The sequence below is a fragment of the Eucalyptus grandis genome, chromosome 8 (assembly GCF_016545825.1).
Source record: "Eucalyptus grandis isolate ANBG69807.140 chromosome 8, ASM1654582v1, whole genome shotgun sequence".
Lineage (NCBI taxonomy): Eukaryota > Viridiplantae > Streptophyta > Magnoliopsida > Myrtales > Myrtaceae > Eucalyptus > Eucalyptus grandis.
In genome coordinates, this window is record NC_052619.1 from 13,263,987 (window position 1) to 13,290,732 (window position 26,746).

The following is a 26,746-nucleotide window of genomic DNA, read 5'->3' on the forward strand; positions in this document are numbered from 1 at the left end:
AAGAAAGAAAAGGATGGCATAAATGGCACATGCCCATTATGCATCGACTTGTAGAGTATGAACCTGAGAAATCAGAACATAGATTCAATGAAATCCAAGACAGTCTGCAGTGTACTAGAGTAAAAAAGAATCGTAAATTGTCGCTTAGCGCAAGACCTGCAAGTCAACACAGAAGTTGCATCGAAGGTTCTTCTCATTTCGCTGAGTAAGCATAACGAAAAATCTCCGCGTTCACACACGGCAGCATAAAAGAAGATGCGGACATAACTTCGTAGATAATACTGGGTAGACCAAGACCAAAAAGACTTTTGATAAAAGGACAATTTTTCGTCTGGAGCACGAAAGAGAAAGGAAGAATCATAGAGGACGCGGATAAATCTGACAATCTTATTTTTTTATTGTAATGTTCTTGAAGCAGCTATTGAAATGCTGGTGTCTAAAAACAGCACAATCTAAAGTTTGTTTCCAAAGTGCTCTGGCTTTTCATCATTGAAACGAAATGGGAAATGCTTTAGAGCATATCTCATGAAAGTAAAGAAGGAAAATTAACATGGGACAGTATGACATGTGCTCAAACGATCTCGAGCTCGAGGGCAACTTTTTCGCGGATGCTTATCGGGATATCGCGTAGACCGAACCATGCATGTTAGCCTTCGGTTAAGATCACTTGTTAGCCATGGCTTGATGTTGATAAAGAGAGAAAATTTTGGTCCAAAGCAAAGCTAAAACATAGCTGTAATGCAGAAGCTTCTCTATCGATATATTGCGGAATATCCAATTTAGACCCACAATGATTCAAGACAGGATGCATTACAAGACAACTAAGAATACCCGTAAGCCATAGTAGTCCTATTAGAAGGAAAAAAAATCTAGGCAGAAACAAAAAAAATGTCTTTAGAACTTCCAAAATATATCTGATATTAGGGAGCTGCAAGATCTTGAAATCAAAGTTCTCCTTTCATTCTCTTTATGAATTCATCGCATCTTCTGTTCAATTCCTCGACGCTCAACTCCCGATCTGCTCCATCGTCATTACCATCGACGTTGTAATCAGTAACTGCTCCATCAGTGATCTGCATGAGCTCCCTTGGTTGCTCTGGCGTTGCATGCTCAGTGATCAAGGGTTCATCTCTGCTCAACGCATCCTCAATTTCATCATCATCATGATGACTCACCACAGTGATCCTCAGCTCACTTCCTCGTTCTGGGATTTCTTCTTTCTGAATACAAGAACTCACGTTTCACAACCATTGGAAGCTTTTCTTCGGTGTCCAGTGGAACAGAATTGACTGAATGGTAGAGTCGTGGAGACACCGTCATGCTGCTTTGCTCCTTCAGTTCATTCGAGATATCATGAACGTGTCCACTGAAACGAGGATCGTCGTGTGCAGCCTGTGGACCAGAAGGGGCGACGCCATCAGACCGTCCAGTCTCGATGAGGCCGGAGCTCCCAAGAAGGATCATCAAGATCCCGTTGCAGAGGAAGAACATGTTCTTCTTGCTGGGGGTGTAGAGGAGAGACTGCAGCTCCATGAAATATGCAGGGACATGGAAGCTCTTGAAGGAGTGGAAGCAAAGCGGGACCAGAAAAGTAGAGAGGAGGAACACAAACAGCCCGGAAAAGATGGAGACCGAAACCACAGTTTGGATGGTTCTCCTTTGAAATTTGGGATTGGTGGACAGTTTCAGAGATGGGTTATGATCATGGTGATGCTTCACGAGCTCCATCAAGAGAAGAAAGGCTGGATTTCCTGTTTTTTGAACTGGAAAGGAAGAGAGCGATGCAAGAAAATGGTGGAGGGACTGGCTTTTTGGCTTACAATTACATTGAGCGCAACGTGTTTATATAGGACTCGAAGTCGTCAGGTCAATCTTGAGGAAGAGCGAAAATCAAGAACCGGTCATTTGAAGCCTGGTTGCTTTTTACTTATCTGCCCTCACTTGATTCTTGCTGCATGTGGTTGTCTCTATCATCACCAAAAACAATAGAAACAAAAGAAAATTAAGAAAGCTATAGTTATTCAAATCAAACCACGACAATACACTTAATCACAAGACATGATTGATATAAAATCCCTAGTGAGACCCATCAATTATATGGCGATACAATTTTTCTTTTTCGGGTCAAACATGATTGTATAATTGACTCACGATATTTGTCGACATAATGTTTTGTGGATTTATCGATCATGAGTTTTTAATAAGTAAGTTTAGATGAAGTACATAGTATGTGGCGACAATCGATCGACTGTAAGTATGCACAAAAGTTGAAGATTGAATTAAAGGGAATCCATGGATGAGGGGATAGTCTTAACTAAGAAATTTGAAGCAGTTACAAATCATCTTTTAGGTAAAGGGCAAGTCAAGATATTTAGAGATTCTGAGAAGATATATCAAAACATAAAATGAAAAGGACCTTTTAAAACATGGAAAGAATCCAAAAATAAAGCATCCAAGCATCTCATATACAATCACGAGCAATAAAATATGACAACAACATATCAGACTATAGCCCTGAGATGACCCTGAAGATGTGAAGAAGATCATTCCTAACAGAGAGATTAGATTTTGCCTAGGTTGAATTGGAAATTTAATTAGATTAGGTTTCCCAATTCCACTACTTCATCGTTGTTACAAAAAGCTTTTTAGTGGCATCTTGTATTCAATTCCAGTTCATTGAGTAAGCATGACCTCAAAGAATGTAAGCTATCCATTCCAATTCAATAGAATTTCAAGCAATTTTCTCACTGATCACGATCATTTATTGGTGCATTATTTAGTAATTCAAATCTTACAAAATCCTCCAGGCTTCTTCAGGGCATGTTATAATTCATTTGCTTTTGAATTCAAAATTGACATTGGGAGTTCAATTGGTCATCGATCATTGTCAATCGAAGTTTAATTAATAATCGAAATAATTTTTTTTTAAAAGAAGAAAAGACATGGGACATGGGTATCTTTGCCATAAATTAATTTGACCGCGACACAGCTGGATTACTGATATCAAAAGTGGAATATTCCCATTCTTGAAATTGACCAAGATAAAAGAATTTCAGGGGAGCGACTTGGTGGGGGACAGACATGGACACCGCCGTGGGGTGAGGTCCAAACATTACGCAGAAATAATTGCCTCCCACAGGGTTGTTGACTTGTTGTGCATTGTTATTAGAAAGAATGAGTCAAATGGTCTAGTCTTTCTTTCGTTAGTTACAAATTTCACGCGGTTCTTGTTGGAATCGAACCCGGGTCAGCCATTCCGGCCTTTCGCCACCGGGCTTGGGACGACGCTTCCAAGGCCACAACAGTGTGCTGTACAGCTACGCTCTCACGATAGTTTCACAATCGATTACGACAATACGTTGGAAGATAATACGCTGTACATGACTTATGGCACCACCCAAAACCCTTTCTCCAGCCTAAGTCTTTCGGCACGAGAGCCGGCATCACATGGCTACGCATGGTTTCCGTGCTGTAAGATCATTTTGCAACATATCACAATACTTCTATACTTAGCTATGATGGTGTGTCATGTGAGGATACAGCGCTGCTAACCTGCTAGAATTTACTCCGGGCCTAAATAAAAAAGTATGGCGCATGAGCAACTAACGCAGAACAAAATTCAAGGGCCTAAGTAAAGCTCCATTAATTGAGCATCAAGGCTCAAATATCTTTATTTTCTTTACAATCCCCACCCAAAATCCAAAATACATAAAGGAAAACTAAGCAAATTTATTTTCCTTTTAAGCAAATTTGCTTAATTTATTTTCTTGATTTTTCTCCACTCCATGTGGCATTTTTCTTCAAATATCGCAAAATATCCATAGGGGTTACTCCATGTGGCATTTTTCTTCAAATATCGCAAGATATCCATAGGGGTTCCTCGAATTGCCCTCTCAACTTATCCCCGTCCCAACCCTCGCCGATCCTCGACCTTAGATCGCCGGGGCCCAAGTCATCCGATGAGTGCCACGCGGGCGTCCCATTCTCGAACCCATTCCACGTCAGCCTCTGGAGCCCGCTCCCGTCCAGCCTCACCACATATAGCTCCCCATATGGTTGGAACTGGTTGGGCCACGACACCGGCTCCGCCGTCACCCCGCCCAAGTTCGCTGTGAACAGCAGCCACTCCCCGTCCCTGCTGAAGCACACGTGATTGATCCTCTCCCGATCGACCTCGGGAGACCCCTCTGGTCCTGCCACGTGAACCCTCCTCAAACCCGACCCGTCTGGTTTAATGAGATAGATGCTGAAGGCGTTCACATTGTCCGGGTTGTGCCGGTTCGAGGAGAAGGCTATGAGGTCGCCGTTGGGCGACCACGATGGCATCGTGTCGATCCATGGCCCATCCGTCAGCTGGCGGATCCCGCCGCCGAACTCGCCGTTCACGGCATCGACCGCGTACAAGTTCTTGTGGCCGGTCCGACCGGACCGGAACACGAGCCACTTGCCATCGGGAGAGCACGAGGGGAAGGCGTTGTTCCCGTGTCCTCCCTCGTGAGCACCTTCACGTCGCATTTGACGCCGCCCTCGGGACCGGATAAGTCGAACTCGAGCCGAGCGATCTGGACCGTCGCTTTGGGCGAGTCGAAGATCGGTCCGATCGAGGTGTAAATGACGTTCTTCTCGGTGGGGCTCCACGAGTTGTAGAAGGCGGTCCGATCCTTGATCACCGTCCACCGCCTCGAGCCGTCGGACCGGACGATCTTGACGCCGCCGTTGACGGAGGCCTCGAAGTCGTGGTTGAAGGCGATGAGCTCGCCGTCCGCGGAAAAAGAAGGAACGACCCGTTCAGCCTCAGCATCCGGAGCCCCTTGATGGGCGACGCGATCGGGTCGAGGTTCGGGACCCTCGACTCGCCCTGAGTCGACTCGCCTCGGAACCGGTGGTACCCGATGTACCGCGACCCGGGAGACGCGAACGGGTTGTAGTGGTGGAAGTTCGGGTTCACCGGTTCGGTGACGGGGACGAAGGACTCCGACCCGGCGTCGAAGATCTCGATGTGCCGGTAGCTCTTGCCCCGCCGCCGCGTCGCGACGGCGATTTTGTTGGAGCCGGGCATGGAGGCCGGAGTGAAGCAGTGGACCCCTGGAGGAGTGATCCGGGTCGGGCCAGCGGGAACCCGGAGATATCCGCGTCCGAGGGGAACTCGAATTCGACCCGGAAAATGCTCCACCACCCATCCTCCGCCCTCCGGTGGAAGTAGACGATGGAGTCGCCGGACCAGGTGGGCCAGCCGCCGCCCTCCGCCACGACGACCCGCTCTGTTGGGTCGGATTCCCGGAACACGACGATGTCCGTATTCAGGGCGTGGAACTCGCCGCCCCAAGGGCGCGATCCGTAGGACGCGACGGCGACGAACTTCCCCGACCGCGAGACGGCCGGGCTGTAGTCGGCGGAGCCGTACGGGGTCAACCTGGCGATTTGGGTACCCTCCAGGTCGGCCGAGTAGAGAGCGGACCAGCTCGCGAACGGCTTGCCCGGGTCCTCGTGAGCCGAGATGAAGTAGAGCCGGCCGTTCCGGAGGACGGGCCGGTCGTGGAAGAGGCTGCCGGGCGCGGAAGGGAGCGGCTCGGGCTGGGAGGAGCCGGACCGGGCGAGGTAGACCCGGGGGCAGCCGGTCCGGTCGGAGACGAAGACGACGGCATCTGGGTCGTCCTCGCCATCCTCGCCACCGGCGGAGGCGAATTGGGCGTTGAAGTTGATGGAGAGGCCGTCGGTGAGGCGGCGCTCGCGGCCGGAGGCGAGGTCGAGGGAGAAGACGTCGAAGCCGAAGTAGGGGCGGCCGACGGTGGTGAAGAGGACGGTGCCTGTGGGCTCGTCCATGAGATGATGGAGGAAGCGAGTGACGGAGTGAGTGAGAAAGCGAGAGATCGGGAAGCGGACGGCAGTGAAGATGGTGGCGGTGGCGGGGTGGAGGGATGTAAAGAAACGGCGAGATCGGATTAGGTTGATCATGACATGGCTTGTTTGGCACGATTTGCGTCTTCGGGTCGGATAACGATTGGGGGAAGCGAAATGGGACCGGGAAAGCAATTAAAGAAATTAGGGCTTTTGTCGTGGGCCGGTAACGATTGCTGTCGGCTGAGTGTTCTCTCGGGCAACGGAGAAGGACGTTTTTCCCCAGACCGATGTGAATTCGGAGTGCTAATTTGCGGGAGATTGATCGTATCGTGGACAGAATGACTCTGAAGATTTGACTGTCGACCTTTACTTTGAGTTTTGGTTCGAAACGCCAAGGAGATTGGAATGGCAAGTTGATGGAATTCATGCTGTAAAATGGGAATTTCCCCTTGTGCTTTTCAGAGTGTTTCTAAGAATTTCTAGGGTATCCTTTCGATACTTGTTAGAAAAGAAAAAAGAGGAAAACTCTCGTTTCATGATTATAAAACCTCTAAGTTTACGATAGAAGGTGGGGGGTAGTTTTGACATGTTACTATTGATATATTGGTCTTTCCAAAAGCATGTAACTGCTCGGCACTTAAATGGCAAGAAAGTTATGGCGTAGACGGAGCGAGTCTCCCTTGTTGCCAAAAACAAGCATCACATCCACCATGACTTGGTGGGAAGTGCGAACCACTTATTCCTTTTCCTTGCATTTATGTTTGCATCGAGTATTGAGGTGTTCAAGTCGGACTTGACCCCTGAAACCCTGGTCCCATCAGCTCTGTACCAGGGCATCTATAACTTCGAAAGCACGTTCACATTCAAAATTTGATGACTCGATAGTTTTTGTCTGAAGTTCCAGAAGAAAAAAGGAGTTCAGAGGACTCAAAATTAAAGCGGCTACCAAATACAACTGTCTAAAAAGAGCGCCCTGAAAAGTTGGGTCTACATTCGGGGGGCTAATTCGCGGGAGAATGATCGTGCTGTGGACACAGTGACCATGAAGATTTTGACTGTTTGACGCCTGCTTTGAGTTTTGGCTGTTTTAGCTCGAAATGCGAAAGGGATTGGAAATGGCGAAATTAAATAGAATTCGTGCTATAAAAAGGGAATTGCTCCCTTTATCGTGGGGACCGTGTGAATCTCCTTTTAGTCCTTTTCCTTGCGTTTCTGTCTCGTGACTATTCATCATTGCTCGAACCAAGCGAGCGTGAGCCTCCCTTGAGTATAAGATGAGGTGGTCAAGTTGGACTTGATCCCCTGAAACCCTGGTCCCATCAGCCCAATACCAGGGCATCTGTGGATTTTAAAGCACATTCACATTCAAAACTTTGATGGCTCTATAGTTTTTGTCTGAAGCACAATTTAAAAAAAAGGAGTTTAGAGGACTATTTATTTCTCTATTGCAATGTTCTTAAAGCTGCTGCGAAATATAAAGCGTCTGAAAAAAGCACAGTAAAAAGTCTGTCTTCATTCTGCTCTGGCTTTTCACTTATGAAAGAAAATGCTTTGGAGCATTTCTCGTGAAAGAAAGCATGGAATGGGATAGTATAAAATGTACTCAACAATCTCAAGCTCGCTTCGACCAAAAAAAGAAAAATGTCAAGCTCGAGCGCAAACTTTCGAGGACGCAAATGATGATGTCGCACTATATATATTAGTCTTTTTTAAGATCGCTTAATCTTCATGTTTTATGTTGATGAAGAGGTAAAATGTTGGTCCAAAGCAAAGCTAAATCATAGTTGACATGGGAAGCTTCTCTATAGATATGTTTCAGATAATCCACATTAGACCCACCAGAATTAAAGATAGTAGCATTACAAGAGAGCGAAGAAGACCTGTGTGAGCTATAGTCCTCTTACAAGGGAAAAAACCTGGGGAAAATATTCTGTTGCTGGAACTTCCATATGAACCTGTTATTACAGAACTACAACATTTTGACATCAAGGTTCTCCTTTTGTTTCCTTTATGAAGTCATCGCATTTCCTGTTGAATTCCTCTATGCTTGACTCTCCATGTGCTTCGTTGTTGTCGTCACCGCCACCATCATCATCGTCGTCGTTATTGTCGCGAGTTGCCTCGGTGATCCCCGACTCACTTCCTTGATCTTGAATTTCATCTTTCTGAATCAAGAACTCAGCTTTAACAGCCATTGGAAGCTTTTCTTCAGCATCTGTTGTTCCTCTTTCCTCTGTCAATTCATTTGAGAAATCACAGCCATGTCCGTTGAACTGAGGTCCGTTATGTGTGGTCCGCGGACCAGAAGGAGTGATACCAGACCATCTAGTCTCAATCAGGCCAGATCTACCGACAATGATCACCAAAATCCCACTGACGAGTAAGAATGCATAGTTTTTGCAGGTGTCGCAGCTGAGAGACTGCAGCTTCAAGGAATATGCAGAAAGAACAGACCTCTTGGAGAAGCGGAAGCAAAGAGGGATGAGAAGAGAAGAGAGGAGGAACAATAACATCCCAGAAAGATCAAGACTAAGACAATCATATGGATGGTTTTCCTTTGATATTTGGACATAGTGAACAGGCTCAGGCATGAGTTATGATCTTCATGATGCTGCACCTGCTCCATCAAGAGTGGAGCGATTGTAGCTTTTCTTTTCCGGATTGGAAGAGAAGAGATAGGGCAAAGGAAAGGGGAGAGGAACTGGCTTTCGGCTTACATTACACTGAGAGCGATGCTTTGCATATGTTATAATGAGAACTCAACGTCATCAGGTCATTCTTAATTTTAAAAGATAGTTAATTTTTCATTTCTAGGATGATTGATTTGACATTTCTAATCTTAGTGGATTAGTAGATTTGCATTCCTTATTTTAATGTGTCGATGCCTACATATTTAAGCTCTCACTTGAAGAGAAATTTTTTCTTTTCTCTCTCTTCCTCTCTTAAGGGAATACCCCTGAATTTTACGTCTCAAAGTTTAAACGAAATAATTTATGATCATTTTAGGACCATCTTACATGGAGTACCTTAGTCACCTTAATTTTTCCTTGGCATGGGAATTGCCAATACCCCTGTCAGTTTTAGGTCGCTAAGCCCCCAATGTAGGGGTCATTTCTCACAACTCGACTGGAACACCCCACCACAGGGTGTTCCCCTTCATTGCCGTGGGAGCCTTTTTCATTTCTCAGATAGTTGATTTTACATTTCCACTTGAGGATCTGCTTAGGTCTGTAATAAGTCAATTGAAAGATGGTTATTTTTCATTTCTAAGATAGTTGATTTTACATTTCCAAACCCTGCTCAAGCTTTGTGGTAGTAATATCGTGGCATCTGATTCTCTTTATTATTCCTAGGAACAATTTTAAAACAATGCAATCCTCGTTGAGGGGCTAGAGATTGGAGGAGAAAACAAGAGTGTATAGCACCAAGAATTACATCATGCAAAAGTTGTTGCTAACTTGAAGGTCTGGTTATCACGGTCCAAACACAATTGCAATGATACTTCGCCAAATTGAAGTGCATGCTTGTTGACACCAGCTCAAAACTTGAGTCTAAACGTTAAAATGCTAACGGCACATATTAGGCCATGACAATACATTTGATCGAGAAGGCCTAATCTATGGAATGCGAGATAAGATTTGATGCTTACATGGCAACACGATTGACTCACAAGGCCCATTGATAGAATGCTTGGTGAGCCCATTGATTGTGAGTTTCAATGGACTTGAAATATAAATGGAAGTTGAAAACTGAATAAAGAAGGGTCCATCAATTGAATGATAACCATAATTAAGGGTTTGGAAGTAATTACAATTTTCTTTGAAGTAGCATGCAAATCGACAAGGTTCAAAATTTTTAGGCAAAAAGATCTTAACAAACAGCGGAATGGCCCATTTAACGATGTAAGAAAAATTAAGTTAAAAAAAAAAAGTTCATGATGCTTCAATGAATGGTAGAATGCATTTACTTTTTGATTCAAAGCCAAATTTGACAATTCAATTGATCATCGATCAATATCCATTGGAACTTTAGTTACTAATTGAAGTCATTGAGTTTTTTTTTTTTTTTTTTTTTGTCCCTATTCTATTCCTACTTTACACTCATTCTCGACTTTTTGCCCCGCTCTTACGGGCGTGGGAGTCGAAACCCACTCTTGAAACTTACGCGTCCCCACTCTATCCCCCTAGAAGGTGGGGATTTGAACCTCTTACCTCCCCTTTCCATGTTGGAAAGGTGGCCACTGGGGTGAATCCTAGTGGTTTGAAGTCATGGAGTTTATGGCGACCACAATCTTACAAAAACATACATAACAGTGTGATAGAAATGAAGAGAAAATTCCCATGGAGACGTAGAGTCCATGGTCTAATCTTCGTTTTCCTTAATTAAAATTTTTCTGGCTCTATTGGGATTGGACCCGGGTCAGCCAAGCCAGACTTTTCCCATTGGCCCAGGGACACCTCCGAGGTATACTAATATACCAGATTATCACGTTCTCCCTATATTTCAACAATTAATGATAACAGTACGCCATACAATAATATGTCATAACGTTACATGAGGCTCCACAAACCGTGAATCGAAAGTCCCATCCCCACTCCTGCTACGTGCGACCTGACATAACTAGGCTACGTGCATATGGTCTTCTGTGTTGTAAGATAGTTTCACAACATGTTACAGTATTCTTTTATGCTTAATGACCACGCTGCGCCTTGTAATTGCACGGCACAAGTAGCGTGCGACAGAAGTGCCTCTACACCTAATTTCTAGTGCAGCGGATGTCACAATAAAATTGGCTGATTGACTTCTACTTTTCTATTAGAAATTAGCTTGTATCAGGGACTAAAATAATATTGCCTCTTTTTCCACGTGATAAGAGCACCATTTATCCTACTTCCATCGAGTTGCTGAGTATTTTTGACAAATACACCTCAACTTTTCTGTCCAAAATTAACTCAAAAGAAAATTAAGTTCTAAGTTCAAAGAAAAGTATTCAAATGTACGCAAGCCTAAGCGAAGTGCCATTAATCACACATCAATCTTCTCGTATAAATTTCATAAATTGATGTCTTTATTCTTTTACAATCCAGACCCAAAATCCACAAAAGACAAAATATTAATATTTCTCTTCAAATATTTTCATTTTCTCACATGCCAAAGCGCCGTTTATTTTCATTTTCCATTTCTTTTCTTTATTTTTCTCCATATGGCATTGGTCAATATTAATATACTTCTCTTCAAATATCGCAAGATATCCTTAGGGGCTCCTCAAACTGCCCTCTCAATTTATCCTCATCCCAACCATGACTGGTCCTTGACCTCGGATCACTAGGGCCCACATCGTCCAATGGGTGCCGCGCAAGCAACCCATTCTCGAACCCGTTACACGTCAGCCTCTTGAGCTTGCTCCCATCCAGCCTCGCCACATATACCTCCCCATGCCACCCCCTCCGCCGTCATGCCACCCAAGTTGGCAGTAAACAATAGCCACTCCCCATCCTCGCTGAAGCACACATGATTGATCCTTTTTCGATCAACCTCGGGAGACCCCTCGGGTCCTGCTAGGTGTACCCTCCTTAGACCTGACCCGTCCGGTCTTATGAGATAAATGCTAAATGCGGTTACATTGTGTGGGTTGTGCCGGTTCGAAGAGAAGGCCATGAGGTTGCCGTTGGGCGACCATGATGGCATTGTGTCGATCCACGGCCCGTCCGTCAGTTGACGGATCCCGCTGTCAAACTCACCGTTCACTGCATCAACAATGTACAAGTTCTTGTGGCCGGTCCGACCAGACCGGAAGACAAGCCACTTACCATCTGGAGAGCACGAGGGGAAGGCGTTGTTCCCAGTGTCCTCCCTTGTGAGCACCTTCACGTCACACGTGATGTCGCCGTCCGGACTGGATAAGTCGAACTCGGTCCGAGCGATTTGGACCGTTGTTTTGGGTGAACCGAAAATCGGTCCCGATCGAGGTGTAAATGACATTCTTCTCAGTGGGGCTCCACGAGTTGTAGAAGGTGATCCGATCCTTGATCAGCGTCCAACGCCTAGAGCCGTCCGACCAGACGATCTTCACTCCGGCACTGGTGGTGGACACCAAGTCGTGGTTGAAGGCTACGAACTGGCCATCCGGGGAAAGAGAAGGGAAAGACCCGTTCAGCCTCAGCATCCGGAGCCCCTTGATGGGCGACATGACCGGTTCGAAATTCGGGACCCATGATTCGCCCCCTGTCGACTCGCCTCGGAACCGGTGATACCCGATGTACCGTGACCAGGGAGACACAAAGGGGCTGTAGCGGTGGAAGTTCGGGTTCACCGGTTCAGTGATGGGGACAAAGGACTCCGACGCAGCGTCGAAAATCTCGATATGCCGGTAGCTCTTGCCTCGCCACCATGTCGCGATGGCGATTTCGTTGGAGCCAGGCATGGCAGCCGGAGTGAAGCAGTGGACGCCTGGAGGAGTAACCCGGGTCGGAGACAGCGGCAACCTGGAGACGTCCGTGTCTGAGGGGAACTCGAATTCGACGCGGAAAATGCTCCACCAACCGTCGTCTGCCTTCCGGTGGAAGTAGACGACGGAGTCGCCCGACCAGGATCGACTCAAGAGCTGCATCACTTGGAAGATCCTTTTCGCATAGTTTAATGACGGGGGAAGCGAAATCCGACTAGGATTAGAACAAAGAAATTTGTTTAATGGTCGGACGCTGCACCTGCTGTATGCGAGCGTTTCTCTCGGGAAGAATACGGACAAGAGGGAGATTGCGCTGCTGTTGCCCGAGGAATATTGTCGAGTTCACACTCTAGGGATGCGTTGCAGCCTGCCGAAGCGGAAAAGCAGCGCCCTTTAAATATTTGCGAGGAGCACGAACAAGTCGGACGGTCCGAGCATCACCTAACCGCTAAATTTTAAAAAGAAGCCTGTCATAACACGATCTTCAGGAGGAAGAAGTATTGGTTGCAGTGATACATATCCACTTAGGTCACGTGGTCAGTTAGGTAATGTGAGCTGGACCGAATTCACATGAGATCCACACGATTCAACGAATCATATTGCGTTGAGTCGAATATAGTAGATGCACGCAATAATTATTCCTTGACGATGTACATTTTGCTCTTGTTTTAGAATAAAGTGAAGTGACACAAACTTACTTAAAAAATGTAGTGTATGATTATATATTACTTTGCAATTCAATGACCCGTCAAACACTTGAAAAAATGAATCCTTGATGCTAAGGAATCAAATGTGCACTCGAGATTAATCATGGGCAAAATGATTTGTTGAAGGTTAATTTGTGGGAGATTGATTATGTCGTGGACAAATTGATTTTGGACATTAACCCTAATGATTGCTTTAAGCTTCTAGTACGAAATGCGAAAATATTCTAAAAGCAAGTTAATAGATTATTTACTTTCAAATGGGAATTGAACCTTGCTCTTTGGGGTGTTCTTAAGGATTTTCAAGGAACGGATCTCCAACTCCCTAATAATAGTCTTATCAAAAAAAAAAAAAAAAAAAGACTTAAATCTCGCTCGATAATCATAAAGCCTTCAAATGTATGAAAAAATGTAAGGCAGTTACGACAAATTATGATCGGCAGATTCGTCCTCGGAAGAACGTAAAACTGCCCCAGCACTTAAAACGGTGAGAAGGTTATCATGAGGACCGAGCGAACCTCCTTTGTCACCAAAGAGAATCATGATATCCATCAAAGACAAGGGAGCGCCTATTCTTCTTCCTTGCAGTTTCTGTGTCTGAAGATTCATTGCTCAAACCTAGCAAGCATTAGCCTCCATTGAGTCTAAGCTGAGGTGTTCAAGTTGGACTTGACCCCAGGATCCACTGGTCCGTCAAACTCGGCATCAGGGCATCTGTACTAGAAGCCACGTTCACTTTCAAAACTAGATAACTCTATAGTTTCTGTCTGAAAAGGTTGGTCTCCATTCTGCTCTGACTTTTCACTAATGAGAGAAAATGCTTTGGAGCATATCTCAGCAGAGAAAGAATGAAATTACATGGGACAGTATCAAATGTAGTTAAAATCTCGAGCTCCAGCACAAGCTTCGGAGGACCTATATGATGATATGGCACTATGGTTGCTAGTCTTTGGTTAAGATCACTTAATCTTCATGTTTTTTCATGTTGATAAGGGGATAAAATGCTGGTCAAAAGTAAAGCTAAATCATAGTTTTCATGTGGAAGCTTCTCTATAGATATTCAGAATAACCTCATTAGACCACATGGTCAGAGATAGTAGCATTACAAGAGAAATAGCAGACTTAAATCTGATATTAGAGAGGTACAACATTTCGACATCAAGGTTCTCCTTTCATTTTCTTTATAAGTCATCGCATTTCCTGTTGAATTCCTCCGTGCTCATCATGAGTTGCCTCAGTTAATATCGGCTTATTTCCTTGATCTTAAATTTCATCTTTCTGAATGAAGAACTCCCCTTTAACAGCTATTAGAAGCTTTTCTCAGCATCTGTGGTTCCCCTTTCACTTGTCAATTCATTCGAGAAATCATGACCATGTCCACTGAACCAAGGATCGTTATGTGCAGTTTGTGGACCAGAAGGAGTGATGCCAGGCCGTCTAGTCTCGATCAGGTGGAGCCCTGGACAATGATCCCATTGGAGAGCAAGAACGCAGTTTTTGCAGGTGTCGTGGCTAAAAGATTACAGCTCCAAGGAATATGCAGAAAAATCAAAGCTCTTGAAGGAGGAGAAGCGAAGAGGCACGAGAAGAGAAGAGAGGAGGAACGATAACATCCCAGAAACGATCGAGACTGAGACTATTATTTAGATGGTTCTCCTTTGAAATTTGCACTCAATGAACAGGCCCAGACATAAGTAATGATCTTGATGATGCTGCACATGCTTCACTAAGAGTGGAAACGATTGGAACTTTTATTTTACGAATTGGAAGGGAAGAGATGGTGCAAAGAAAGGGGAAAGGAACTGGCTTTTGGCTTACATTACTTTGAGAGCACTAGACAATGCTCTGTATATATTTATTTAGAACTCTACGTCATCAGGTCAATCTTGAGGAAACATGAAATAGAGAACTGGTCAATTGAAGGATACTAATTTTTTTTTTTTTTTTGTTTCGCTCGAATTGGATTCAACAGTGAAATATCTTTCGCCGAAAGTCATTCTTCAGATTTTGTATAGGAAATATCATAGATAGATAAGAGAATCAGTAACTCTACTTCAAATGGAGCCAAGTGCACACAACCACTAGAATTTAATCGATGATAAAACCTGAGAATGTAAGCAATTCAAATGGAACCAAACTACACAAACATTGCCAAAATTTAATCGACGACAAGCCATAACGTAAAGATGCAACGCCAAATTTTAATTGATAACGAGGCACCTAGGATATACAATGAAAATACATGCTTGAATCAACGACATGAATCTAAAAACTACGATTAAGAAAGATGCCAGAATTTAATCAACGACGCAAATCTAAAAACTATAACTTTTTTGCAGAATGTTAAGATAATTGAAAGATAACATGTTTATTTGTCTATGCAAGGGAGGCCTTTGAAAGAGTATGATGTGCTTATTTGAAGCCTACAATCAATGATTATCAACAAATCTTACAAACAATTACCAAATGGTTAAATCAATAGTTTTATTGACTCCACTATTTTGACAGTTTCTTCGATTCCATTATCTTAACATTGCTTTATTTCACTATGTTGACGGTTGCCACTGAGATTATTGACTTCACTGTTTGCCAATTCCTTTAAGCTGTTGAGTCATTAAGTATCAACTTCTTTTTTTTATCGATGATTTTTGTTTTCACCAAATTTTATTCTCATCGATTAAATTTATTACTCGTCTAATAACCAAAATTGATCATTTTTTTGGTATTTTTGTATTTATGTTGCCGCATGTAATTCTCTTTGTTATTCCCAGAAACAATTTTAAAGCAATGTAATCCTTGTCGAGGGGCTAGAGATTGGAAAAGAAAACAAGAGTGATTGTTTATTATCTTTAAAGTGGCGCGCAAGTCTATACAATTCGAGATACTCGTGGAAAAAGATCATAACGCATAACATAAGGGCCCATTTGATTTGAAGTCAACTTTGACAATTCGATTGGTCATCGATTATTCTCGGTCGGGACTTTAATTATCAATTGAAATCATTGAGTTTCTAGCGAGTGCAATCTTGCGAAACCCTATGTAACACCGTAATAGGAATGAAGAAAAAATTCCCATTCTTGAAATTGACCGAGAAAGTAATCGTGTTGGGCTAGGGGGATCAACATTGAGACAGCCGTGATGAGGGGCAAACATTACATGAATCCATATTGCTTGACAAGGCCATTACCCACTGGACACGAAGACAATTCTGAGGTATACCAATATTCTGTACAATCACATTCTCCCTATATTTTAACAATCAACGACGACACTATGTTGTAAAATAATACGCCGTAATGTTACTAGAGGCGCCACTCACTAGAAACCGAAACGCCCATCCCGACTCCCCGCGTGCAATCCAGTATGAGTAGGTCATGCGTGTGGTTTCTATGTTCTAAGATAGTTTTAAGACATGTTAGATGCTTTTCTATACTTAATTGCGGCGGTGTGTCTTGTAATTGCATGGTACAAAGAGCGTACCATATAAGTGCCCCTAGAGTCCAGACCTAGTGTCTGGTGTAGCAGATGTGCAACTTGTAAACGTATGGCAAAATCTACCGCCTCTACATAACAAATCGCAATGAAGGTGTTGGAATACGACTTTTCTATTAAAAATTATCTCGTATTAGGGACTGAACTACTATTGCCTTTTTCTCATGTGATAAAAGCACCACCTATCCTCGAATTTTCATCAAGTTGCTGAATATTTTGAAAATACACCTCGACTTTTCTGTCCACGGATAAATATTCAGACGTACTTGGGCCTAGGTAAAGCGCCATTAGCCACACATCAAAGCTCTCACAAATTTCATGAATTGATGTCTTTATTCCTTCGCAATCCCAGCCAAGTACATAAAATAAAATTTATGCCATTTATTTTCATTTTCTCTTTCTTTTCTTTATTTTTCTCCGCACAATATGGCATCAGCCCATATTAGTATCCTCTCTTTAAATATTGCAAGATATCCATAGGGGCTCCTCGAATTGCCCTCTCAACTTATCTTCATCCCAACCCTCACCGGTCGCTGACCACGGATCACCGAGGCCCACGGCATGCGTCGAGTGCCACGCGGGTGTCCCGTTCTCGAAGCCGTTCCATGTCAACCTCTTGAGCCCACTCCCGTCTAATCTCGCCACATATAGCTCCCCGTACGGCTGGAACTGGTTGGGCCATGACACGGGCTCCGCTGTCACGCCGCCCAAGTTCGCCGTAAACAACAGCCACTCCCCATCCCTGCTGAAGCACACATGGTTGATCCTCTCTCGATCAACCTCGGGAGACCCCTCGGGTCCTGCCAGGAGTACCCTCCTTAGACCCGATCCGTCTGGTCTAATGAGGTAAATGCTAAATGTGCTTGCATCGCCCGGGTTGTGCCGGTTCGAAGAGAATGCTATGAGGTCATTGTTGGGCGACCATGATGGCATTGTGTCGATCCAGGGCCCGTCTGTCAGTTGACGGATCCCGCCGTCAAACTCGCCGTTCGCAGCGTCAACGATGAACAAGTTCTTGTGGCCAGTCCGTCCGGACCGGAACACAAGCCACTTCCCGTCTGGAGAGCACGCGGGGAAGGCGTTGTTCCCAGTGTCCTCCCTCGTGAGCACCTTCACGTCACACGCGACGTCGCGCTCCGGACCGGACAAATCGAACTTGATCCGAGCGATTTGGACGGTCGTTTTGGGCGAATGGAAGATCGGTCCGATCGAGGTGTAGATGACATTCTTCTCAGTGGGGCTCCACGAGTTGTAGAACGCGGTCCGGTCCTTGATTAGCGTCCACCGACTTGAGCCGTCCGACCGGACGATCTTCACTCCGCCATTGACAGCGGCCTCGAAGTCGTGGTTGAAGGCTACGAACTGGCCGTCAGGGGAAGAAGAAGGGAACGACCCATTCAGCCTCAGCATCTGGATCCCCTTGATTGGCGATGCGACCGGTTCGATATTCGGGACCCTTGACTCACCCCCGGTCGACTCGCCTCGGAATCGGTGGTAGCCAACGTACCGTGACCCAGGAGACACGAAAGGGTTGTAGTGGTGGAAGTTCGGGTTCAGTGGTTCGGTGATGGGCACGAAGGACTCCGACCCAGCGTCGAAAATCTCGATGTGCCGGTAACTCTTGCCTCGCCGCCGTGTCGCGACGGCGATTTTGTTGGAGCCGGGCATGGCAGCCGGAGTGAAGCAGTGGACCCCTGGAGGAGTGACCCGAGTCGGAGCCAGCGGGAACCTGGAGAAGTCCGTGTCTTGGGGGAATTCGAATTCGACCCGGAAAATGCTCCACCACCCGTCGTCCGCCTTCCGATGAAAGTAGACGACGGAGTCGCCGGACCAGGTGGGCCAGCCGCCGCCCTCCGCCACGACGACCCGCTCCGTCGGGTCGGATTCCCGGAACACGACGATGTCCGTATTCAGGGCGTGGAACTCGCCGCCCCAAGGGCGCGACCCGTAGGACGCGACGGCGACGAACTTCCCTGTCTGCGAGACGGCCGGACTGTAGTCGACGGAGCCGTACGGGGTCAACCTGGCAATTTCTCTACCCTCCAGGTCGGCAGAGTAGAGGGCGGACCAGCCCGCGAACGACTTGTCCGGCGCCTCATGCGCCGAGATGAAGTAGAGCAGCCCGTTCCTGAGGATGGGCCGGTCGTGGAAGAGGCTACCCGGCGCGGAAGGGAGCGGCTCGGGCTGGGAGAACCCGGACCGGGCGAGGTAGACCCGGGGGCAGCCGGTCCGCTCGGAGACGAAGACGACGGCTTCTGGTCGTCGTCGTCCTCATCGTCACCGGCGGAGGCGAATTGGGCGTTGAAGTTGATGGAGAGGCCGTCAGTGAGGCGGCGCTCGCGGCGGGAGGCGAGGTCGAGGGAGAAGACGTCGAAGCCGTAGTAGGGGCGGCCGACGGTGGTGAAGAGGACGGTTCCTGTGGGCTCGTCCATTTGATGGAGCAAAGCGAGCGACGGAATGAATGAGCGAGCTGGTAGTGAGTTGAAAGGGTGAGTGAGAGAGCGAGTTACGGAGGGGCAGTGGAGATGGTGGTGGTGGAGAGGAGGCATATAAAGGAACGGCGAGAGCGAGGGAGAGTGGATAGGTTTGGTTTGATCTTGACATCGCTTGTTTGACACGATCAGCGTCACTTGAAAGATCCTTTTCGTATAGTTTAATGATGGGGTAAGCGAAATCGGACTAGGATTAGAACAAAGAAATGGTTCAACGGTCGGACTCTGCACCTGCTGTCTGCAATCTTTTCTCTCGGGAAGAATACGGACGAGAGGGAGATTGCGCTGCTGTTGCCCGAGGAATATTGTCGAGTTCACACTCCAGGGATGCGTTGGAGCATATCCAAGTCCGGATGCGTTAAAATCCTGTCCGAGCATCACCTTACCGCTAAATAAAAAAAGAGGCCTGATCGTAACACAATCTTCACAAGGGAGAAGTATCGGTTGCATCCACAGCATATCGACTCCGTTGGTGTGATTTTTCGGGTAATATTGGCCAGATCGGATCCACATGGAATTCACACGATTCAACGAATTATATTACGTTGGGCCAAATGTAGGGGGTGTATGCAACAATTGCTCATCAATCACATACATTTTGTTCTAGTTTTTGAATAAGGTGCAGTGACATAAAATTACATCAAAAGTATAGTGGACGATTACATGTTCCTTTGTGATTCAATGACCCAAAATGAATCCTCGATGCCATGGAATTAAATGCGTGCTCGAGATTAATCGTGGGAGACTGATTGTGTTGAGGACAAGATGATTGTGAACATTAACGTTAATATTTGCTTTGAGCTTTTAGTAAAAACACGAGAAGATTGAAAAGGCTAGTTGATAGATTGTGTACCATTAAACGAGAATTTTACCTTGCTCTTTAGGATGTTAAAGGATTCTCAGGTGACAGATCTCTAACTCCCTAATAATAGTCTTATAGAAAAATAATAATAATAATAATAATAATAATAATAATATCTCGCTCTATAATTATAATGCCTTAAATTAGGCAGTTACAACAAATTATGATCGGAAGAATAGTCCTCTATTGAGTCTAAAGCTGAGGTGCTCAAGTTGGACTTGACCCCAGGATACACTGGTCCATCAAACTTAGCATCAGGGCATCTGTACTTGAAACCACGTTCACATTCAAAACTTGATAACTCTATAGTTTTGGGAAAAGTGCCAAAAAAGTTCTAAACCTTTTGCTTTTGTGCCAATTTAGTCCTAAATCTTTTTCGGTGCCAATTCAGTCCTAAACCTTTTAAATTTGTGCCAATTCAGTCCTTTCGGCAATTTTGACCGAATTTTGCCTGGACGGATGCCGCTGGTGGACGTGGCTTGGATCGGCGCTGACATGGACAACTTTTAATAATATTTTAATTTTTTTATTTTTTTTTTCTTTTTGTCTTTTTCCTTCGGCCGGTCGCCGGCGAGGGGGTCCGGCGATCGGCCGAGGCGATCGCCGGCGAGGGGGCGAGCCTCGCCCATGGCCGCCTCGCCGGATTCGCCATGGGCGATGGGCGAGGCCCTCGCCCGACCTCGCCGGATTAGGCCATGGGCGAGGCTCGCCCTCGCTAGCCTTGCCGGATCCGGCGAGGCGAGCCTCGCCCATGGCCACCTCACCCCGGGATCGGGCCATGGGAGAGGCTCACCCTCGCCGCCTCGCCCATGGCCGCCTCGCGCATCGGATCCGCCCGACGAGGCTCGACCTCGCGAATCCGGCCTCACCCATGGCCCGATCCGGCGAGGCGACCATGAGCGAGGCTCGCCCATGGCCGGCGAGGCTTGACCTCGCAGATCCGGCGAGGTCGGCCTCGCCCTTGTCGGCGGTCGCTTCGGCCGGTCGTTGGACCTCGGTGACCGGCTGGAGGAAAAATATATATATTAAAAGTATTTAAAAAGTATTTAAAAAAAAAAAAAAAATTAAAATATTATTAAAAGTTGTCCACGTCGGGCCGATCATGCCACGTTAGTCGGCCGGTGTCCAATCAGCAAAATCCGGCTAAAATTGGCCGGAAAGGACTGAATTGACACAACTTAAAAATGTTTAGGACTGAATCGGCACCAAAAAAAGGTTTAGGATTAAATTAGCACAAAGACAAAAGGTTTAGGACTTTTTTGGCACTTTTCCCCTATAGTTTCTGTCCGAAAAAGTTGGGTCTCCATTCTGCTCTAGCTTTTCACTAATGAAAGAAAATGCTTTGGAGCATATCTCAGCAGAGAAGGAATGAAAGAAAAGGCTTTTCAATAATAATAAATCTCGCTCGATAATTATAATGCCTTAAATTTAAGGCAGTTACGACAAATTATGATCGGAAGAATAGTCCTCTATTGATTCTAAAGCTGAGGTGCTCAAGTTGGACTTGACCCCAGGATACACTGGTCCATCAAACTCAGCATCAGGGCATCTGTACTTGAAACCACGTTCACATTCAAAACTTGATAACTCTATAGTTTCTGTATGAAAAAGTTGGGTCTCCATTCTGCTCTGGCTTTTCACTAATGAAAGAAAATGCTTTGGAGCATATCTCAGCAGAGAAGGAATGAAATTACATGGGACAAAATCAAATGTACGTTCTATTCCAGTTTTAGAATAAAGTGGTGGCATGAAATTACTTCAAAAATATAATGGATGATTATATATTGCTTTGCAATTCAATGACCTGTCAAAACACCTTGAAAGATGAATTCCCGATGCCAAGGAATCACATGCGCACTCAAGATTAACTGTGGGCAAAATGCTGAGGAATCACATGCTTAAACTTAGCATTAGCCTCCATTAAATCTAAAACTGAGGTGTTCAAGTTTGGACTTTACCCCAGATATGCTCGTCCACCAACTCAGTACCAGGGCATCTATCCTTGAAACCACGTTCACACTCAAAACTTCAAATGCTACAGTATCTGTTCTCAGACCAAATTGAAGAATCCAAAATTGAGATGTAGACAGAATTTATATCATAATCAAGTTTCCCTCTTGGCAATCAACAAATGGTTCTCCGGTGAGATGCTCGGGGGAACGTATTTGACAAGTTGCGCATCCAGTCTGCGTTCCTTTAGCCACATTAGTCTCCCAATGTCGATGATTTGCTTGCACATGAAGCCCAACACAGCCCTTTCTACTGCTTCCATCTTTCGGATAATGTCTTTAACAGGGGTCACATCCTCTCCATCTTCCTCCTTCTCACTGAGGCAGATGAAAAGAGAAGTTCAAAAAGAGAGTATCAATTCGTATCAATTCATAGGGTCAATGTCACAATCAAATATGTTAATCGCGGTTGAGCAATTGCAAGGTAAGAGTTTTAGATGATTACATATTTGGAAGATGAGATCTTGGATCCTTGACATCAGAAAGATCCGAACCATGATCGGCATCTACTGCCCAGCTGGTAAACCACGTGATGGCATGGAATTCTTCCTTCTTGATACCCAAATTCAAGAAATATTTCTTATCTGGATAGAAAAGTTGCAAGATCAGCTTCAACTGGTCATCATACAAAAACAACCTTCTTTAAAACGAGTGCTCTAAAAACTGGATGATAGGTTACTTATGTAGTGTTTCCATTGGCAAAGATGATGGCAACACGTTGCAATAGCTAGGCCTTGAATTGGGCATTTCTGAACATCACCATTAATATTTCTTTCTGATAAGCAACATCTTAGAGTCAAATCTGCAACAAGAGTTAGCTCAGGTTTATTGTGTAGAAACATTGTTTCCTTTAAGAAAAAGCTGATAAAGATGTAAAGTGACTGTTAATCCATATTCACGTTTCTGGCGTAATTTGAACAAGCATTCTAATCACCTGTTGCAGGACCGCAGAGATGCTTGCCAATAGCCAAGAATGGAGATCCCCGTAAAGACTCAACAGCATGCAAATTCAGATCCTCAACTGCAAAAGAAGCAACTCCAATGTAGTCTTTTCCAGTTCACATTTCACTGCGCTATTAATGACAACTGAAATTAAATTTTACATTTCTCCCAATCTACACACTGAAAATTTAAGAAAACGACATGGTCAGCATGTCTGTAAAATCCTATACTAGCTTACAGAATCTTAGCAAGTTAACAATGAAACAACTCTAATCACATTAATAGCATTCAGAATTGGTCCTTGTCTCTTTGAAATGAACTACAGAATGGTAGAGGCCTCTCCTTTCTGACTGGTGGATAATAATCATCTCTTGTAAATCGGCCTGTACCAGAACTACTACCACTCTAGAGTGCAGAAAAACTATGGCAAAACTTCAACTTAAAGACCATCTTTAAAAAGAACTTCCCTGTAGCCTTAGGGTGTGATACCTATTCAATGAACTTAAAAGTTTGCCACCAGGAACATGCCTTTCCACAGCTATACCCTAACTAGCAAATGCTAAAAAAGCACAACAATCCCTCACCATATAAGGACATCTCACCATCACCAACAATAGCTATAGCTACCAAATGCTAACGAAGCAAAACATCCCTCATGATATCAAGACATCTCCTTGTCATGAAGGAATAGATTTACAATTTAGATGCTTGAATTTTTGGCTTTTATATGAGCAAAGTGTATATCAAGAGAGAATTTGATATTCCGCTACATATATTAAACACTACAATCTAATAACACTTATAATGAATTAGTACTCCTGCCGGATTAAAACATGAAAGCACAATTTGAATAATGCAATCCAGAATGCTGAAGAACTTGAAAACCTTACTGTCAATTCTCAAGCGCTCTAATAACAAGCTCTCTTTTTGTCGCAAGGATCGATCAGCCTAGAAGTAGCATTTGAATGACATAAACAATGAAAAAAATGCAGCTCAAGACAAGGGAAAATCTGGAAAAAGTAAGTTTAGTTTGAATGGACAATGTACTGTTCTAAAACTCAATACTCACCTTAAGCTTGTATGACTTCCGCTCCACCAAAAAGACTCTGTTGATGCCATAACAGTCCGCAAGCAATTGCGTTAAATAACCTCTCCCTGCTCCAAACTCAACAACAGCAGGAACATCATTCTTACTTTCATCATCCAATCCCTCATTATCACACTTCTCCCTCATATCAAATCTCTTCAAAACCCCATGTTCTTCCATGTTCCCCAGAATCGACGCCTGTTGCATCACATGTTTCTCCTGAAATGGCAATTTTCTGCAGAGAAAAAACTCCTATCACCATTGGAGCACACAAATGATAACAAAAATCACTGAGAACATCTTAAGATACCTATCGACCTGTCCCTTGATCCAGACATCGCAAGCATCTGTAACCTTGAACGAGTCTCTAATATCCCTGCACATCGAGTCGTGCAAGGACTTGATCTTGTCAATCAGACTACAAAACTCCGGCACACTCAGACCATGCACAGCATTCCTCTTCATCTCCGACGTAGTAACATTATCCGGATGCCCCGGCAACGAATTCCCCAACGGCCCACCATCCTCGTCCTCCTCGTCACCAGCATTGATACCCTTCTGGTAAAAGGGTTGGAGGGACAAGGACCGCGCTTGTTTGAGAAATGGGCATCTCTTTACGTGCCATCCCAAGTTCTCTTGAAGCACGGAGCTTCTCAAACCAAGCACAGACACAAGAAAGAAAGGGAAAACAGAGCCGAACAACAATCAAAACCCAAAAACATCAAAAACATAAAAAATCGAACTTGAACGTATGCTCATTGCAACGACGCAAAAGGGCAAAAGGGGATGGATGATTTACTGAGACGGGTCAAGGGGGCATGGGATCCACGGAGCATCCGACCTCGGAGTGTGATTGCCGCAGAACCTGGCGACAAGCATTTCTTGACGAGTTCAATTTTAAAACAAGAAATAGTTCGAATTGAAGAGAAACCCAACAAAAGAGAGAGGATTCCGAGCTTACGGCGAATCGTTGAGAGGGGCGTTGGCGCAGAATCGGTTCTTCTTGGGCAGCCAGAACTTGCAGCGAGCCTCCATCGGAGCTTCCTGGGTCGGGTTTCGGCGGCGGCTGCCGAGGAGCTTGGCTAGTTCCCCTGCGTCATTTGAGCCCCGATTAGGAGGAAGTATTTTTCATATTATGGGTAAAGCACGCAATCGTTCACCATTTCGCGTGCTATGTGAATTTCATTCTATAAGTATAGTAAAAAAATTACTTGTAAAAAAGTGAAAGAAAAATAATAATCATGTATTACCATATAATGGACAAAATGGTAATTTGAATCAATTGGCAAATTAACCGTGTCATCAGAAAAATTAGAATGGAGAATAATTTAAATTTAAAAGATAACACGAATAGTTTGTGAACTTTGATCAAATGTGTAATCTCATTCATAAATTATATGAAAATGATCACTGTCATCCTCTTATTAATTTAAGTTAATGGATTTTGCCAATGCAACTTCTAATTCGTTAAGTTTAAATGGTGGGTAACAAAAAAAAAAAAAAAGTTATGCTTAGATTCATCTCGAATTGTAATATACTAATTCACATTATCAAATAATGATTGACATATCAACGTCTTAATTTTTGTTCTTTTGTAAAATAAATAAATGAAAAGATCGACATGTTGACTCGTCATTTTTAGAGGTAGAGCTTCGCGCATAATAATCCATATCATCAAATAGTAACCAATTTATCGTTTGAGCAAATGGAATGATTACATTAAACATTTATCGATATTTCAAAGGTCATGTTAAACAAATTAAAAACTCAAATACTATATTACTTATTAGGTTGAAATTCCGTAATTATTTATATCATTTTCCTTTCAAATTTTCTTCCTTTGTAGTTTTCAATTTTCAGCTCATCTACAAGTTTCTTCCTCTCCATCAGCGTCTTGCGCTTCTCATCCTCCGGGGGCGCTCATCCTTTGGGTGCCGCCGGCTGTACGCGTTCAACGTCGCGCTGGCTCAAGACCCGTCGCTACACTACACCCGCATTTGCGGCTTTCTTGAGGGCCAAGTGCCCTCCAACACCAAGCATTATGACCACAAAGTTCCGTCGTCTCGGACGAGACTTCCGCAAGCCCGAGGACTCCGCAGCTGATCATGAAAAATGCGAAGAACGGCGCCATGCGGCATTCAAAGTTCGCTAAGGTGATGGCGAAGATGGGCTCGACCGACGTGCTTTGCCGGTAAACAAGGAGAGATCATGGAGCTGCGCCGGTGTCGGGAACCGGAGATAACAGACACGAGTGATAAGGTGGCCTCTGTTGAAGCCTACTAGAAGTGGCTCGCCTCCATTTCTATTTGCCATGATCACATGGCGAGTGCAGGTCAAACTGTTTCATCGCTTTGAAATTGATTTCCGAGGTCTTGCTCATTTGGTACGCTTGATTTGGTGTTGATTGTTTGATGGCATTGCCACCTTTTTAACTAGAGTTTCATGCTCTTTATCAGCTGAAATGAAGCTTGAACTTCAGCTGATAGAACTCTCTTTCCAACGAAAAGAAAGTGCCTCAGAAGCAATCTTAACGGCAAAACCTATCATCAACTGTAACTCTACGAGAACATTACCATGCAAGACACAATTCCTTTCCTTTTAAACATGTTAGATAGAGGCATTCTAGGCAAGTGTCATATACCGTGATTCTTTTGTGCTTGCATACTCTTGTGAGTGGAGTTTAGGGTTATCGGATGAAAAGTGAGTGATGTAGAGGAGATGAATATAATTGGTTCGTGAGAGTGGTGTTGGGATGGTTGGTATTAGGAGTTTTATGATAGAAATATTATATTTCTATGGAACTCTAAAGTTGGGATTCGCTTCGTGTGCACAAATTGCTTGAGAGTTGATGTCACTCTCTCGATGAGAC

The 26,746-nt window shown here is 44.6% G+C and overlaps 5 protein-coding genes and 1 non-coding gene across 6 annotated transcripts; all 6 read right to left on the bottom strand.

Moving 5' to 3' along the window:
- Positions 1-944: 944 nt before the first annotated feature.
- Positions 945-1,728, bottom strand: LOC120286983. Its single transcript, XM_039299603.1, has 2 exons — positions 1,315-1,728; positions 945-1,220 (listed from the first exon to the last, which is right to left on the bottom strand). The coding sequence occupies exons 1-2, from the start codon at positions 1,726-1,728 to the stop codon at positions 945-947; spliced, it is 690 nt and encodes a 229-aa protein (XP_039155537.1).
- Positions 1,729-3,618: 1,890 nt separating this feature from the next.
- On the bottom strand, positions 3,619-5,983 carry LOC104456605. Its single transcript, XR_005545947.1, has one exon. It is a non-coding gene; the product is annotated as an uncharacterized LOC104456605 (transcript).
- Positions 5,984-7,826: 1,843 nt separating this feature from the next.
- On the bottom strand, positions 7,827-8,432 carry LOC104416340. The gene has a single exon (XM_010027741.2). It carries the CDS (start codon positions 8,430-8,432, stop codon positions 7,827-7,829), a length of 606 nt encoding a protein of 201 aa, XP_010026043.2.
- Positions 8,433-11,075: 2,643 nt separating this feature from the next.
- On the bottom strand, positions 11,076-12,451 carry LOC104416341 (protein TolB homolog). The gene is given in 3 exon segments (XM_039299605.1): positions 11,076-11,280; positions 11,282-11,802; positions 11,804-12,451. Coding segments are annotated over 3 exon segments (1,374 nt in total).
- Positions 12,452-16,769: 4,318 nt separating this feature from the next.
- On the bottom strand, positions 16,770-19,028 carry LOC104416342. The gene is given in 2 exon segments (XM_039299236.1): positions 16,770-18,735; positions 18,738-19,028. Coding segments are annotated over 2 exon segments (1,974 nt in total). The 5' UTR covers positions 18,918-19,028; the 3' UTR covers positions 16,770-16,941.
- A 2,640-nt stretch (positions 19,029-21,668) lies between these two features.
- On the bottom strand, positions 21,669-25,016 carry LOC104456606 (tRNA:m(4)X modification enzyme TRM13 homolog). The gene is made up of 9 exons (XM_010071434.3): positions 24,839-25,016; positions 24,677-24,742; positions 24,188-24,526; positions 23,860-24,112; positions 23,681-23,738; positions 22,783-22,869; positions 22,528-22,650; positions 22,294-22,432; positions 21,669-22,166 (listed from the first exon to the last, which is right to left on the bottom strand). The coding sequence occupies exons 1-9, from the start codon at positions 24,910-24,912 to the stop codon at positions 21,944-21,946; spliced, it is 1,362 nt and encodes a 453-aa protein (XP_010069736.2). The 5' UTR covers positions 24,913-25,016; the 3' UTR covers positions 21,669-21,943.
- Between the last annotated feature and the right edge of the window lie 1,730 nt (positions 25,017-26,746).

What these genes read in the sequence shown, in the direction of transcription:
- LOC104456606 (XM_010071434.3), bottom strand. Translation starts at nt 24,912, where the DNA reads ATGGAGGCTCGCTGCAAGTTCTGGCTGCCCAAGAAGAACCGATTCTGC. An exon ending in TGCCCCCTTGACCCGTCTCA is followed by an intron (nt 24,527 to 24,676) that starts GTAAATCATCCA and finishes TGGTTTGAGAAG; the next exon opens with CTCCGTGCTTCAAGAGAACT. An exon ending in AGAGCGCTTGAGAATTGACA is followed by an intron (nt 22,870 to 23,680) that starts GTAAGGTTTTCA and finishes CTTCTTTTGCAG; the next exon opens with TTGAGGATCTGAATTTGCAT.
- LOC120286983 (XM_039299603.1), bottom strand. Translation starts at nt 1,728, where the DNA reads ATGGAGCTCGTGAAGCATCACCATGATCATAACCCATCTCTGAAACTG. An exon ending in AGGAGCAAAGCAGCATGACG is followed by an intron (nt 1,221 to 1,314) that starts GTGTCTCCACGA and finishes TCTTGTATTCAG; the next exon opens with AAAGAAGAAATCCCAGAACG.
- LOC104416340 (XM_010027741.2), bottom strand. Translation starts at nt 8,432, where the DNA reads ATGCCTGAGCCTGTTCACTATGTCCAAATATCAAAGGAAAACCATCCA.